General features: G+C 44.1%; 1 protein-coding gene across 1 annotated transcript in view; it reads left to right on the top strand.

Annotated features, from left to right (window-relative positions):
- Positions 1 to 16,496, top strand: part of TTC7B (tetratricopeptide repeat domain 7B) — a 248,079-nt gene that overhangs the window by 128,494 nt on the left and 103,089 nt on the right. Inside the window, exons 11-14 of the mRNA XM_011949417.1 lie at positions 2,173 to 2,290; positions 4,378 to 4,435; positions 10,511 to 10,583; positions 13,301 to 13,461. Coding sequence (XP_011804807.1) covers positions 2,173 to 2,290; positions 4,378 to 4,435; positions 10,511 to 10,583; positions 13,301 to 13,461 — 410 coding nt within the window. The remainder of the gene's footprint in view (positions 1 to 2,172; positions 2,291 to 4,377; positions 4,436 to 10,510; positions 10,584 to 13,300; positions 13,462 to 16,496) is intronic.

The following is a 16,496-nucleotide window of genomic DNA, read 5'->3' on the forward strand; positions in this document are numbered from 1 at the left end:
GGAGTACTCTGGGGTACTCCAGGGGTTTTTTCCTATGGGATTGTGCTCCAGGAATAATGATAATAAGATAGAACTATAATTCATACTCCCATACATCTTGCTTTATTCAAGCAATGTGGGACTGAGAAGAGACACGTGACTGAATTAGCATCCCTGGCTGAGCCTGGTTTGTTTTTGCTTTTGTTTTTGCTTTTGAGACATGGTCTTGCTCTGTCACCCAAGCTGGAGTGCATGATAGCTCACTGCAGCCTCAACCTTTTGGGCTCGAGTCATCCTTTCACCTCAGCCTTCTGAGTAGCTGGGACTACAGGTGTGCTCCACTGCACCTGGCTAATTTTTGTGTTTTTTGTAGAGACAGGGTCTCACTCTGTTGCCTAGGCTGGGAGCCTGGGACTTTCTAAAGAGCAAGGAGTCACCCTAAATTTCAGCTCATATGTTAAATTCAACTGTCTTCATTTTTCTTCCTTCACATACACATTTTTCTTCAAATATTCTTGTTCAGATTTGAATTTGACAATAGCCTGATTTGTAACAATTCTAGTACCTCAAAAAATACATCATTTGAGTAGAAAATAGAAAACTCAGTCTAATCGCCAAGATGGTGGTATAGATAATTGCCACACATGATAGAATTCTAATTTCTTTTCTTTAACTTCGTGTCAACATTAGCAAAAAAAAACGATTTGCTCAAAAAAGACCAAAGCGTCTTACAAGCTCAGGTTGTTCACCCTTATATCCTTGCTCTTTGGTTTTTTTCCACATATTCTCACCCAGTAGGAGAAAAGTAAGCCTAGCGAAGAGTGTTCCAGTTTAGTTCCATTTTGCTTGGGAAAATATAGAAAAGATGTTTTGAAAGCACAGGCTCTCACCTGAAACGCACAGCTGTGAAGGCGTAGTGTGGTCATGTGGGTTTTGACAGTTTGGGGCTGTGAGCAGGCAAGGGGATGGCGCAGGCGCTCCAGGAGTGGGCAGGCGGAGGAGTGGACACAACTTTTGCATTTGGAACATGCCAATTCCCAGCAGTGACTACTGCCCTCCTCCCAGCTCTGGCTTTATTTATTACTGTAACATATACATCTTGAAATGCCTTAAATAGACCTCTTTTTTTTTTTGAGACAGAGTCTTGCTCTGTTGCCCAGGCTGGAGTGCAGTGGCGCCATCTCGGCTCACTGCAAGCTCCTCCTCTCGGGTTCACGCCATTCTCCTGCCTCAGCCTCCCGAGTAGCTGGGACTACAGGCGCCCACCACCACGCCTGGCTAATTTTTTGTATTTTTAGTAGAGACATGGTTTCACCGTGTTAGCCAGGATGGGCTCGATCTCCTGACCTTGTGATCCGCCCGCCTCGGCCTCCCAAAGTGCTGGGATTCCAGGCGTGAGCCCCCGCTCCCAGCCAGACCTCTTTTTAAAACTTTTGCCTATATATATATAGGAGTAACAAATCTTTTCTGTATATTTTTTTCTTGCATTTTTATTATTAAAATTTCTAAACACCACAAAACTCAAGGCTATATGAACTCCAGTGTCTTATCACCCAACTCAATATCATCAACGTTTGGCATACTTTGAAGGAACAAATCTTACTATTTTTGCCTGTAATGAATTGTGCACCAGGTCTTATTGTGGGTGTAGTTTACAGGTGCACATTTTCTCATTGGAATCTGCTGGCACAAGGTACATGTGTTGAGGTTTGTAAAATAAGTGGATGGAGTTCTGAAATTTATAACAGTTCATGGCAAAGAGAATCCAAGCCTAAATGGATTCTTTATATCCTGGGGGGAAAAAAGAAAGGCTCAAACATGAAACATTCCAAGAACTTTATTCTTCACAAATATATTCAGTTCAGCTTCTGAATACCTAGCACAACTTCATTATAGAACCAATCAGTAAAAAATAAAGATAAAAAAGATAGACCCCCACCAAATGTGAAAGCAACTTTGGAAAAGAAGGCAAATAAGCAGTAAGGAAAACTTTAAAGAGAAAAAGCAAGATAGGAATCCTGTGAACTGTTAGAGAGGCTCAAGAAAACAGAACCACCAGAGTGGGATTGGGAGATTTGGGAGTCATTTTCAAAGTGACTCATCAGAAATCCAATTTTGGCAGCAGATGCTTATGGGAACTCATGTTAGAAATTCTGCAGGTTGTTGTTGTTTTTAACTTGTCTCATTTTTCAGTTGGAAGAGGCTGAAAAGTTTGCCAAAACTGTCGTTGATGTGGGAGAGAAAACGTCAGAGTTCAAGGCCAAAGGCTACTTAGCTCTGGGGCTCACGTACAGTCTGCAGGCCACTGACGGTGAGTGACGTCCCACCCCCAGAGCCGCTGAGCTGCAGGGCTGGACTGCCTAAGTCTACACTGCAGGATTCCCACAGTCCCCTTCTGTCTCAGGAGGGTGCAGAAGCTGGGGCATTCTGCTGTGCCATTCAGTGGGGCCCCTGGTGCTGCTGTCTTCTTTGCTTGGTCTCATGGGAGAATGGGAGGGCAGGGAGGAAGGCCCTGTGCCAGGGCTCCCAGGCCTCGTATTCAGGTACATTATGCCGGTGGTGCACTGCGCACCTCGCTGGGCTTTGCAGGATGATTCACCCACCCAGCCTTGTACCTGCCCCTGTCCTACCACTTGGTCTGGGCTGTCCTGTGTGAAGGGATGCTGGATCTTAGGTATAGGAATGCGGAAGAGTCGGCCAGACACTTCCAGGAAGCTTTCCTTGACTGGTCAGGAAATGCCCCTTCTCCATTTGCACATTTTAATTTGTAGATGCGTACATGTGCAGTGCAGCAGCTCACAAGACCCCTAGGGGTCTTGGAAACAGTGATTTTGGATGTGCTTAGAGTTCTGATGGATGGGATTCTAGCTAAGAAAAAATCTTGTATACTTAAGTTTTCAGTGATATTTGCAGAAAGTTTAACAAACTTTTCCTGAACTATTACTATTCTTTTATCATGTTGTTGTTAAATGTAACACAAGTGCAAAACAAAAATCTCAGAAACAAATGGATAATTTAATGAATTTGAATTAGTATAAGGCAAAATATCTTGTAGCTGTTAGCCTGCTCAGAAGCTAGAACCTTGCCAGCCACATGGGGAGCCCTCCATGTGCCCCTCCCAATCACAAACCCCTTTCTCTCCCTTAAGAGGAAATACTATCCTGACTTTTATAATACTTCCTTCTTTTCTTTATGGTTTTGTTGTAATTTATTTTACAAAATACTCCAAATTCTTTTCTCTGCCCTAAAATATCAAAGGTCCTGGGGAAGTTTTGCATATTAATTGCTTTTCAATATGGATTACTAGCTAATTTTCTATATACACATGATACATTGGCAATACCCAGCACATAGCTTTTGATATAGTAGACTTTGAGTGAAGGGCAAATTTAATGCCACATATTAACCTATGTAAATTCTTAGTTCAGACTTTACCCCTCATTACTCCTGCAACTTTGAGAGAGTTGCTTGACCCTGTGGGGCTTCCTCTTCCATTCATGGGTCAGTTGGGGCCTTTTGAGGTTCTCTGTAGCTGGGTCACTGCTGTTCTAAGTTACGTTAGCCATGATCTCCAGCCACATTGACCCCCTGGCAGCCTTTCACTGCTCTCAGTCTCATGCCAGGCTGGGAGGTGCCGTGTTGGAGGCGTTAGGTAACGGCCTCTTGCAGTTCCAACCATAAACAGTTTCCTCCAGGACTTTTTCTCTTGCCGTAGTAAAAAGTACCTTTTTCGTTCCTAGCCAGGCTTAAGGGGCCATTTCTCACGTGCTCTGCATAGGGCAAGTGTTGACTCACAGCCAGGTGGCCTCACGCTTTTGAGCTAATTTTCCATGATCAGTGTTGGGTTTGCCTACTCCATCCCTTGTGTTCACTTGAAGGTGTTAAAGTCCTGGCCATTGCCCAGTGTGAACCAAGCTGGCCTTTCAAGGCAGCAAGCTAGTGTCGGTGGCCCAGCACTGCAGCTTGTCAGTGGCAGAAGGAACTCTGAAGGCTGTCAAAATCAACACTGCTGGCGCTTGCATCCCTCCCACCCCACCCTCATGGAGCTTGTCTTTCCCCTGAGTTACATGCCTGCACTTGAGAGGGCAGTCATGCTCCTTCTGGAGTTCCCAACTGGTCTTTTGCAAATGGCCCCCATATGCCTGGGAGTACCAAGAGTGACCACCCAACTCACACTGCCCCCTTGGCATTGTTCCACAGTCACACCCAATGAGTGCAAGCACTCAGGGGTAGCTCTGTTTCCTATCTTCTCCAGGACCTGATGCAGGACTGGGCACATAGGCACTCAGACATGGTTGCTTTTCATCCAGTTGAATGCACAAGTTTTGTGATGGGTTTTGTATTTGTCAAAAACTCCCCGATCTCCCATGCCACTGACTAATTGAACCCTTTTCTTAGCTTCTTTGCGAGGGATGCAGGAGGTCCTACAGAGAAAGGCGCTTCTTGCATTTCAGAGGTGAGTGGGAGTTCATCTTTTCACTCGGCTGTACATAATGACACCAAAGTATGATGAGTATAAAAAGAAGAGATATTTATAAAGATTATGTAAACAGTGTTTTACCCCTGAGAGTCTTTCGTCCTGAGCACTGAACACACAGCGTGCAAACCCTGCTACGTCACTTGTTGCTATATCAATCTGCACTCTTAATCTGTTTATCCATTTGGGCACATTTTATTCATTCCTAATGAAGTGACTTCAGCTCGAAAAAGATAGATACTTTGTATGCCGAGGGAGATGAGTCCTTTATTAAAGACATTTGTCATCATCTACAGAAGAGATTATTCTTTTCTAGCTTTTTTTTTTTAACATGTTAAGCTGCAGGTTTTTGTATTAAGGAATGAGAAGGCCGATTCCAGGAAGTCTCTGAAATACTGAGTGAAGACAGTGAGCTCCAAACTCCCCGCCCCCACCTTGTTCCATAACACTTTGTGCTTCTCTCTGTCATTGTGCCTCTCAGGAAATTAGGAGAAGGCCTTGCAATTGTAAAATGCTCGAGCATCACAGTGTGCCTTCACATCCCTTATTTAATTTGTTGCTCACCACACACAAGTAAGGAAGACAGACAGACAATATGTCCCTTGCAGGTCAGGGACTGAGGCACAGGAGTTACAGGAGCTGCCGGTCCCGCAGCTGTTGAAGTCAGTATGCGGTCAGGGTCTCCTGACTCTAACCCAGTTTCTCCTGCCCCACCATACTACATTGCCCTCATTTTGTTCTCATTACAGGTATAATCAGAAAAATGAAATTATCTGGAAGTATAGCCCCATAATGTGAAATCTAGAATTGGTATTGATGCTGTCACTTTAAATATATCTGAGTTCTGATTTCTTGGAATTGTATTAGAAACTTAGATACTTACGTGAACATTTCATGAGGCCTTCCTAATACTGGACAAGCTTTGTTAGACTCTTTCCTTAGAACTGGGGCTGCCTACCAATTTTTCATGGTGTCCATGTGCCTTTTTTCATGAAATCATGATCACTGGTTTCGGTGAGTCTGAAACTCTTCCGTCTCATTTCTGTTTCCTAGCAGCCGTGCCGGTAGCTACTTCAGGTTGCCAGCCCCAGTCTGGGTAATGATAAAAAGTACCAACTGACATCTGCAAACAGATCTCCTGTCTCTGTGCTAAGCTTTTGTTGATGTTCTTCAGCACGGAGTGTGGAAAGCATTTCCATTTCAAATGATTTGGAGTTTTAAATTCTCCAGTCCTAGTTTGTAAAACCCACACATGGATGCTTAAGAAAGTGGTCATTACATCTGTTTCACTTTTCTTAAATCAGCACATCTTACTGGCTCTCTAAAAACAGCCACAGTGGTGGTCTGCCTTGAGCTGCCAGTATAACTTCATGTTATGTAACAGCTGCTCCATTGGCCTGAATTCTTTTTTGTTCGTCTTTTGCTTAAGTTTAAATTCAAAGAGATTTTTAAAATATTAGTTCATATGGGAATAAAGAGTAATAAAATCCCACTAACCTAACTGATGATATTGCAGAAGGCTAACCTAAATTAGAAGTTGTGTGAAATATTCTAGAATGTTTTTCAAAGGAATGTTTTTCATTTTGTTTCAAGTACACAGTAACTAGGACTATTCTAGTGAATTGCAATCCTAACAAAAATCTTTAAGGGAAAGATTTTAAGTAAATAAAAATGATTTGTATTACTTCTTAAATGTAAATGGATAATTTAAAACTACTTTGATGAGAAGTACTTTCTCTACTATGTATTTTAAATATCCTCCCCACAATTCTGTTTATACTAATGTTTTGCATTTTTTGTTTAAAAAGAAAACACAATTCAAGAAGGGATGGAGTTGCAGATATAGCACAAGAAAGCTAACTCTTAATTATGACTGGAACCATAATTCAGAAATATTTGTTCTCTAGTGGATCCAAAGAGGTGATTTTTGAAGACATCCAGGTTGGGTGGCTGCATCTGAATGTGAGACCCTCAGCTGTTCCTACACTCATAAGCTCAACCCAAGCAGCTGAACCAATTCATTTGCCCTGTACAAAAGTATAGTGAAGAAGAACACAATATCATTTGCAAAGCTTCTGAAGATGCTGAATTGATCTGAGTTGCTTCTTCTGCAGGCTCTCACATCCTACTGAGAAAAGCAATCCTGAAAACAGTTGAGAGTGCCTTTCATTGCATGGCCCACAGTATGCATAAAGCCTGGTGCTCCAGGAGGCAGGGGTGGCATGGTAGTGTTTGTGTTTATCACTCATTGTGGCATAGGGTACACAATCTTGCTTTGTTTTCCCCTTTCTCTCCTAACTTGAGTTTAAGTGTGGTATGATTTGTGCATATAGGGTGATGAGCCATCCCAGTCTCTTGAGGACTGAGTGGTTTCTGGAACATGGGACTTTCAATCCTAAAATCAGGAACATCCTGGACAAACCAGGACAAGTTGGTCACCCTCTGTGTGTAACTAATGAGAGATTCCTGAGCAATAGATTTAACCAGGGTTTGCACTTTTAAAAAAACTTAATGCACGAATCCAGTGGCCCCTGTAATCAGGACTGAAGGGGAATTCAAGGAGAATTGGCTAAACAAGGCAGCAAGGTGACAGTGTACAAAGAACCGGCTTTGCAATCACGTGCTTTCCACTCCACTTCTGGCTTTCTCTCATTTGCTGGCTGTTTTTGGACAAGAAGCTTAATAGTTGATAACTTCACAAATTGTAGTTATTATTGTTACAAGATATGTGCCTTATGGACTAGGGTCAACATTGATCAGCCTTCTCTGTATTCTTGGTTCAGCTCTAGAGAATGTTGGAAATGGAATCTAGGAGAGCCCTGGGGTAGATGCCACAACATCCTTGGGTTCTAGCCAGGTGATCTGGGTAGCCCATGCGACCATGTGATGCTTTCCAGTAGCAGCCCAGCATGCCTATCTCTGGGCACTGCTCCCACTGCACTGTCATGATGGTCATTTTGGGTCTCTCCCTCTGGAGTGGGGGTGGGAGCTCATCAAGGAAAGGCACTAGCATGATTCATCTCCATGCTCCCCAGAAGTTAGCATAAGGCCTGGTGTCATATTGTAGATACTGCATAATGTGGATGGATGGATGGATGGATGGATGGTGGATGGATGGGTGGGTGGATGGATGGTTGGATGGTGGATGGATGGATAGGTGGATGGGTGGGTGGTTGGATGGGTGGATGGGTGGATGGATGGTTGGATGGTGGATTGGGTGGGTGGATGGATGGTTGGATGGTGGATGGATGGATAGGTGGATGGGTGGGTGGTTGGATGGGTGGATGGGTGGATGGATGGTTGGATGGTGGATGGATGGATAGGTGGATGGGTGGGTGGTTGGATGGGTGGATGGGTGGGTAAGTGGATAAAAGGATGAATGGGCTCTTCTTCATGGGAGAGAAACTGAATTAATCATGTGGAGGTGCTTTGAGATAAGGGAAGCGTTTTGTGAGCCTCCCTGTGGTGACAGTTTTAGGTCTTTTAGGTATTTCTGAGCAGTCTAGCCAGGTATTCAGTATATGGGCACGGGGTTTATGAGGCTGCTTTAGATTCATGTACAGACTTCAGAAGGCTTGCAGTTCTTCTGATTGTTGATGTCCTTTCTCTCACCTGCCTTGCCTGAGGATTTCTGTCCTGCGAGTTGCCTGTGGCATATCAAAGGGGCTTTCCCACAGGAAGCTTAGCTGCTGAAGTTGCTCTGTGGGAAGCAAGTATTTCAGCATCTACTTGAGATCAACACAGGGAGCTTTTTCTTGTTTTGTTTGGCATTTTCCTTATTTCCTTTTTTCCTTCAGTGGGTAAAGTGGTCAGTTGAATTCATTAGCCAAATTGTAGAAATAAGGTTTTTAAAATGTGTATGTTTCAGTTGTGCCTCATTAGAAATTTGGCAGTTGAATATGCATCATTAGCCAAGCTGGAAATCCTTCAGATGTTGCCCTAATGCACTCCAGAAATTCCAAGATCTCTAGCACTGCTGGTTTATTCCTTTCACAGTGCTGTGGTTAACAGAGAAAAATCATTTGATGAGGCCAGCATGGGGTCTTTAGCCAGAACTATCTTTATGCACACCCTCAACTCAAAAGATCATTGCCAGCCCTTTAGTTGGTTGGTATTGCATAGAGGCAACCATGACTTGATTTATTTGTGAAGAATATGAATTGAACTGAGAAAATTATAACTCTAAGAAATTCTTTTTGAGGGTTGTATAAACTTTATTATTTGTGAAAGAAGGTAAAATAAATCAAAAAATTTCTTCATAATTGTGTATTCTTTTTCCTGAATAATTATAAGAAAGAGAAACCATGATTTTTCAATCTCACTGTTATAAACACCAAAGAAAAATATTCTTTGATGTACAAATTCATGGAAAGCCAATGTTTGTAAAATTTTAAAAGTTGCTATATACTAAGTGGACCTTAGAAATAAGACATTTAGTAGCTGGGCGTGGTGGCTCATGCCTGTAATCCCAGCGTTTTGGGAGGCCAAAGTGGAAGGATCACTTGATCCCAGTAGTTCTAGACTAGCCTGGATAACATGTCGAAACCCCATGTCTACAAAAAAATTTATAAATTAGCTGGGCGTGGGGAGCACACCTGTGGTCCCAGCTCCTTGGGAGGCTGAGATGGGAGGATCGCTTGGGCCCTGGGAGGTTGAGGCTGCAATGAGCAGTGATCACGCCACTTCACTCCAGCCTGGGTGATAGAGTGAGACCCTGTCTCAAAAAAAAAAAAAAAAAAGAGAAATAAGACATGTAAAAGGATAACACAGGCAATATCAGCTTCAGCCTCTTCAACTAAAGCTAAGAAAGGTCCTAAGGCTGTGTCTTGAGGCCAAGTGAAGATTCCCCTGGAATGAAAGTCTAGGTGCTTGGCTCTTAAGATTAATATAAGGACAGAGATTAGCTTTGCCTTACCCTGGACCTGCACATGAGCTACTACGTTTGCATAAACAATGCCCTAAATTAGTGGACTTAGCGTATTTTCTGGATGGCAAACACCTGGGAGGCTTATTAGCTCCCTTCCCTGCAGCAGACAATTCAATTAAAAGACCTTATTATTGTAGAAAGCCATCTTTGGCCTGTTTGCCACAGTTGAATCCATAGTGATTTGGTTTTCTTTTTCATCTCAAATTTGTTTTCTGCTGGTAGAAGAGCCTCCTTTAATCACAGAATGTTGACAGAACAGCATGAAGTTTTGTTTACTATCTGGATCCCACCTAATTAGTCTGCTCCATGGTGCCTTTTAAAGAAAGTAGAAGTTTGTTTTTCTCTTCCCAGCAGACTGTTAAACACAGAATTATGTCTTGTACGTAGTCACATTTTGAGTTGCATGATGCTGAAATAAAAATGACTTCCACATAGAAGCAGAGAAGACCACGTTTGCAATCAGCTAGGAGGCCAGTATGGTCCCTTCCTGTCTGATGTCAGTTCTTAAAACTGAGCCTGGTGTCTCACCACACTCTTACACATCACAGTTACCTGGAATAAATCAGTGAACAGCATGGAATTTTGTAGAAGCTTCAAAAGACTGAATGAGTGTCTTTCTCTTCCCTTTTTCACCAAAAACCAAAACCTCATTTTATAAGCAAAGCTGGGTCTTTGATTTTCATATGGTTTCTCTGAAATCTAGAAATTTGGATAAAGTAGCATTAAGGAAGGCCGAGCCAAACTTAACCAAAGCAGCCATCGCCTTGCCAAGTGCACACATGGCTTCACTGTGTCCCAGCATGACACAGGGGCCCATCTGCTGGGGAGATCAGGCCTCAGGGCCTGTGGATTCTTCACCTCGAGGCCCTCTGCAAAGCCGAAAAGCTGCGGCTGCCATTTTAGATGCTAGACAAAACGCGCTCCTGTTCTGTACCTTTACACACTGGTAAGAGGGAAACTGTTTACGTGTGTAGGTGGACAAAGAAGAAGAGTTTAAATGAAGCATTACATAGTTAAATAAATATGGGGCCTTAGTATAAGAATGCAAATGTGGAAAAGACTTGTTTGATAGGGAAAGTAAAAATGGCCTCCTCTCCATGTACTAATAGCCATAAATACTTTTTCAGGGCCCACAGCCTGTCACCCACAGATCACCAAGCAGCTTTCTACCTGGCTCTGCAACTTGCCATCTCCAGACAGGTCAGTTTCTCTAGTGTTTCCTATGCTTACTGCACTCTATATCTTGATACAACTCCTTCAGCTCTTGAGTTTGAAATGGTAGGTGATCTTCCTTTATTCCATCGAGGCTGACCTGGAGCCAGGAACCCTTCTCAGAGGTTTCAGCAAAGAGCCTGTTGTTTTGGTTGGTTTGAGCATCAGCTGTGAAGACACAGCAGTTCCAGGCTCTGCTGTTGGTTAAATCCACACAGCTGGAGGGCCCAAGCTAGGGTCAGATGGCAACCTGGGGAGCAGCACATGGCATATACCCTGAACCCAGGAGTCATCAAAGAGCCTTTGTCCCTTGCCAACAGGAACCAGGTAGCAGAACCCAGTGCTGAGCTGCATGGTGGGGATTTAGCCACTGATTGGGGTCTGGTTATCATAAGGGTGTCATTGATTGGCGGGAAGATGCCAGCAGGCAGAGACAAAAGAACCAGGTCCTGTACAATACGTGGAAGACGTGAACAGTTTTCCACTGTGGCTACTCGAAAAAGAGAACTTAACACTATCTCGTTGCATGAGGGGCAAGTTTTGCCGGCCTTCATCTTCCCCAAGGCAGCTTTTAGATGTTGCCTCTGCCATTCCCGAAACCCTCCTATCCCCTCCCAGCTGTTCTGGGGATGTTGGCCACATGCCTGCCCACCCACCAGGTGCAAGACACTGGTGGTAACCCCAGCACATTCCTGAGTGCTGACTGGGAGGGTGATTCAAAGGTCAGCTCTCCAGACATGCCGTTCCCCTGGCAGGCCTGGGCTGAGGTATGCACCTGTCTTCCTGGTTGCTGGGGAATGGCATTGAGAAGTGGCTTCCATTGGCAACCTAGGGACTGAGGAAACCAAGATACCGACCCTGTAAAGGTCCTGTCACCTGACTATGGCTCACAGCTGGGCTTCTGCAGCAGGTGTGGGCATTGATTGACCATCTGATCCCTCCCCTACACCGACAGCTTCTCTCACCTTCTCCATGAAGCCTTCCTCCTGTAGCAGCCTGTACTTCTTCCTTTTGCCCCGCTTTCTTGTTCAGTATCTTTCTCACTGGACTGTAGGTTCCAGGAACCCATGCCCGTCGTTATCATTGCTTTACCCTGGCACTTGGAATGCTACCTGGCATATGTTCAGCACTCAGGAATACTCGCTAAATGAAGGAACCAGCTTTGAATTCCTTCAAGGCATCATTTTGATCCCTGTATCAGTTTGTCCCTGGTTGCCCTGGTCATCCCTGCAAATCAACATCATGCCTATGCTGTGCCTTTCGACCCACCTGTCAATACCGGGTTGAGTGCTGTTCACATAGTAGGCTGTCACCTGGGGAGGGATGAGTAAATGGAGCCTTGTGGGTGTGGCAGCAGCCTTTGTGGGCATGTGGTGTGTCAGAACACCAGAGCTCCGAGGGAGTGCTTCCCTGCCTCCCCGGGGTGGGGGCGCGGTTTGACCAGGAGGAGAGGATGGACAGGAATCACTCTCTTGTCAGACACTCATAGCTGGGTGACCTTGCCCAAGCCATTTCACCTCCCTGGACTTCAGCTTCCTCCCTGTAACTGAAGGATTGGGGTGGATGGTCTCCCTTCCAACCGTGAGAGCCGTGATTTTATGGTTCCAAAGCAGAAAGCCTCCACCAGCCAGCAGTTATAACCTAAATCCATCAAGAAAAGAAGTTCATTGAGGAAAAGTAATTGGTTTGGGAAGAGAAGTCATGGCCTTCTACTATGGAGGGAGGTTACTGAGAGTTTGGGAAAAAGCAGGAGAGCTAAGAAGAGGCCCCACAGAGGACTGGAGTTGGAGCAAGACGGGAAGGCATCTGTGGGATGGTTGTGTAAGAATGCTTCAGTCCAGAGCTCTGTTTCAAAATCTAGCTTCGGGTTCTAATCCTCCCTGGTTACTGCCAAACCTGCGTGGAATCCAGGGTGTCAAATACCCATTGTGTGTGCATTTTATCAACCCTTGTGCTTGGGTGATTTTGAAGAAAGTCTCGAACAGCTGTTGCATTTAAAGGTTCAGGTTGTGTCTGGTCCTACATGAATTTGGACACATCTGCTTTGCATGTGGCATTGCAATTTGTTTCTCAGTCAACTTATTTTGGGCTGTAGTTTGGAAAGGTGTGGGGCCTTTGTTTGTTGTTTACTGTTTTGGCATGCTTCCTTGATGTCTAATGGAGGTCCAAGACAAAGGAACCCGCAAAGAATCACAGGCCTCTGATCACTTGGAAAACTCTGCCAAAGGTTTTATAACTTATTAAGCACTTTAATTTCAGTAATACTTGGAAAAATGAGAACAGTTAAGCTAAGGCAGTTTAATTCCACTAAAAACCTCTGACACTTTGTATGTGTCTCCACTTAGAGCAAAATCATCATGAGCATAATCAGAAGGAGATCGGTTTTGTGGACAGAACGAGAAAGTGTTTACTTAGGGAGAAGGGAAAGACTTAGAGCAGCATTGGCAGCTATGTAGAGAAACAGGGTCTCCTGTATCACCCTGTCACTCAGAATGTCTCTTGAAGGTGGCTTCCGTTTTCATATTTGTGGTTAATATCCTGGGGCTGCCATAAAGACTTGGCTTAAAATGTGAATGAGGCACAACGTGAAACAACTTGATATTTAAAGAGAATCAGACATTGAAATGATGGCTTCTTTTATGTGTGTGTGTGCAAGCGCGCGCGCGTGTGTGTGTAAAACCTTTTTTGGTTTTGTTTTAAACCAGATCCCAGAGGCTCTGGGGTATGTCCGCCAAGCTCTTCAGCTTCAAGGTGACGATGCCAACTCCCTGCACCTCCTTGCCCTCCTGCTGTCAGCACAGAAGCATTACCATGACGCTCTGAACATCATTGACATGGCCCTGAGCGAATACCCAGAAAATTTCATGTAAGTGATCCTGGGCTTCAGTTTTCCCTTACTTGGAAGTTATTAAATTTACTTCTTCCCCTGCCTTCTCTCCAATCTGTCTAAGTCCCTCACGGATACCCTTGTAGTCAATAATATAAAATTCCCTTTACTGTTATTTTTTCCTGATATTAAAAACCAACTTAGGGCTGGGCGCGGTGGCTCACATCTGTAATCCCAACACTTTGGGAGGCCAAGGTGGGTGGATCACCTGAGGTCAGGAGTTCAAGACCAACCTGGACAATATGGTGAAGCCCTGTCTCTACTGAAAATACAAAAATTAGCTGGGTGTAGTGGTGGGCGCCTATAGTCCCAGCTACTCGAGAGGCTGAGGCAGAAGAATTGCTTGAACCTGGTAGGCGGAGGTTGCAGTCAGCCGAGATCACACCACCGCACTGCATTCCAGCCTGGGCAACAGAGCAAGATTCCGTCTCAAAAAAAAAAAAAAAAAAAAAAAAGCTATTAGGTCATCCTAACGTAGTGTTAGGTCATCCTTATTTATTTAAAATACTTTATCCACTCTTTCCCAATGTGTACCATTGGAGCACATGAGACAACTTTAAATGGACTGTGGATGAACACTTTTAGTAGTTATAAGTTCCTTTTTTTTTTTTTGAGATGGAATCTCGCTCTGTCGCCCAGGCTGGAGTGCAGTGGCATGGTTTCAGCTCACTGCAACCTCCACCTCCCAGGTTCAAGCGATTCTCCTGCCTCAGCTTCCCTAGTAGCTGGGACTACAGGCACCTGCCACCACACCCAGCTAATTTTTTGTATTTTTAGTAGAGATGGGGTTTCACCATGTTGGGCAGGCTGGTCTTGAACTCCTGAACTCGTGGTCTGCCCTGCTCAGTCTCCCAAAGTGCTGGGATTACAAGCATGAGCCACCGTGCCCGGCCTAGTTACACATTCTTAAATGTGTATTAGAATGTAGTGATTTGATGAAAATTATTGCTCAGGGTGCTATTAAGATATTTCCAAGTCAATTTAAAGAAAAATATTAAGTAAATACTAACACAGATATACTTGGATATGGCAAAAGTGATGTTAAACTCCAATGGGTGAAATTTGGGAAACAGGGCGTTATAGCTTTTTTGTCCTGAGTTACTGAGGGCTTGTTCCACTAGGTCTCGGTGATTCTCCTATTTTAGGCGACTGTGATCAAGATACCTTCCCTCTCTGTCTTAGTTTTACTCTCTAGGAAATGGAAGTTCTTGAACAATCAGTATTATACATCCCCTAAGAACTATCAATGTAAACAGTCATATGCTAGAGTCATCTACCTACCTTCTTATCTTTCCTCTGAATCACTGTAATCCATTGCCTGTTGGTTAGGCTTTGTTGAGAAGGACTTTGTGTTTTGGGCTACTGGGTTACCATTTCATCCTCAGTGTCGGTAGCTTAGTAACCAGTACACAATGGCCAGAAATAGTAAACATTCCTGCACGCTGGAAGGTTCTGATTGTCTACGGAGTTGCAGGGTCAGTAATGGGGCAGGACTGCTTGGGGTTGGGGAGAAGGGAAAGAATGGAGAAGGTGGCCCAGGGTTGCTCTCTTCCCTTTCAGAAGTAAGTGCAGCCACAACCTAAGTGGGTCAGCTCTGGCTTTATTTCACTGCCTGATCACCTCACTGGGTTTTAATCAGTGCTTTTCAGCAGCTCTCCTTGGAAAATTGGTTCACACATTTCCATTACAAACATTTCTTTGTCTTCAAGTGAAAAGGGCACTTCTCCTCATCGAGAGAATTCTTGTTATAATCCAGGAAACCTCTGACTAGAGCTTTCTTTTGTAGGCTCAGCTATTTATGCAGAGTGAATTAAAGAGCTTTGCTGCAGTATTTTACTTCTTGCAGATCTCAAACTTGCTCTTTTGTACACCACCTATATTTCTGGATTTTACCCCAAGCTGTTTATCCTTAAAATGGTTAAAGCACTTTAAAAAATATGTGATCTTTTAACCATCAATAAGTACAACCCGATACAATTGAATTTAGTGTCTCTCATCAATATTTATAAAGCGTCATTCCCTGTCTCACCCTCGCGTGCGCGCACACACACACACACACACACACGCTCTTTCATTAGGCATTGGACTCCAGGGTATGGTTCCTGCTTCCATAGCCTAGGGTATCATCCAGGAGGAGGCTTATTAAGCTAATAGCCATACCACATGGTAAGCAGTAAACAGTGGTGGCTAATATGGTAATGCCTCCAAGTGACAGCAGCTGACAGCCTTTTCAAGTAGTAGAAGTAAGGAACAGCAGTAGAGATATTTGAGGAATGCAAGGCTGTTATTTTAATGTTAAGCCGTAAGCTCAAAAAAGCAAAGCATATGGCAGCAGGTCTGAGAGCAGTCCGTGACTTGTTTGCTTTTTAAATATTTGTATTTCTTTGCGATGGGAAACTTCTTCCCAAGAATACTTTATTAAAAGTTGGGGCCAGATGTAATCAGTGGATCCCATGGTTTCTTCCCAGCCTGGCTAAAACGTTTCAACACCAACCTAAACAAGATTAAGTGGGCACTTGTTGCAACTGCCATGTAGTGTTATCTATTTGTTTGTGATAACAGCTTGTCTGCAGCAGAACTGTAGGCTCCTGAAGCCTGGGAGTGGAGGACATAGTTAATGGGTAGTCAGGCCTTGATGAAGGTGAAACCTTCCCTCCGTGAGGGTCAGCTCCATCCACCTGTTGGGCAGTTACCAGAGGAGACAGCTGAAGGCCCTTGGAGGAACAGCTGGTCCCTCCAGTGTTACCTTCCTGTCACCATGAAATGATAAATCTTGCTGTTTCAGTACTTTGAATAAGCTTAACAGGGTCCAAAAAGTTCTAAGCTGAGAGGTACCAACTCAGCTACTTTGTCACTCCAAGCAGGGCCGAGACAACAGTAGAATCAACAATTGAGAAGATGTTTCTAACTGTAGGGATTTGTGAGAATCAGGAATTCTTTCTTCAGGGAACCCCCCAAGTAAGCTCACTACTCTGGAGAAGCAGGCATTTTTGGAAGTGTTATAGGGTTAGTCC

This window comes from Colobus angolensis, unplaced genomic scaffold (genome assembly GCF_000951035.1).
Source record: "Colobus angolensis palliatus isolate OR3802 unplaced genomic scaffold, Cang.pa_1.0 Scaffold3, whole genome shotgun sequence".
NCBI classification, from domain to species: domain Eukaryota; kingdom Metazoa; phylum Chordata; class Mammalia; order Primates; family Cercopithecidae; genus Colobus; species Colobus angolensis.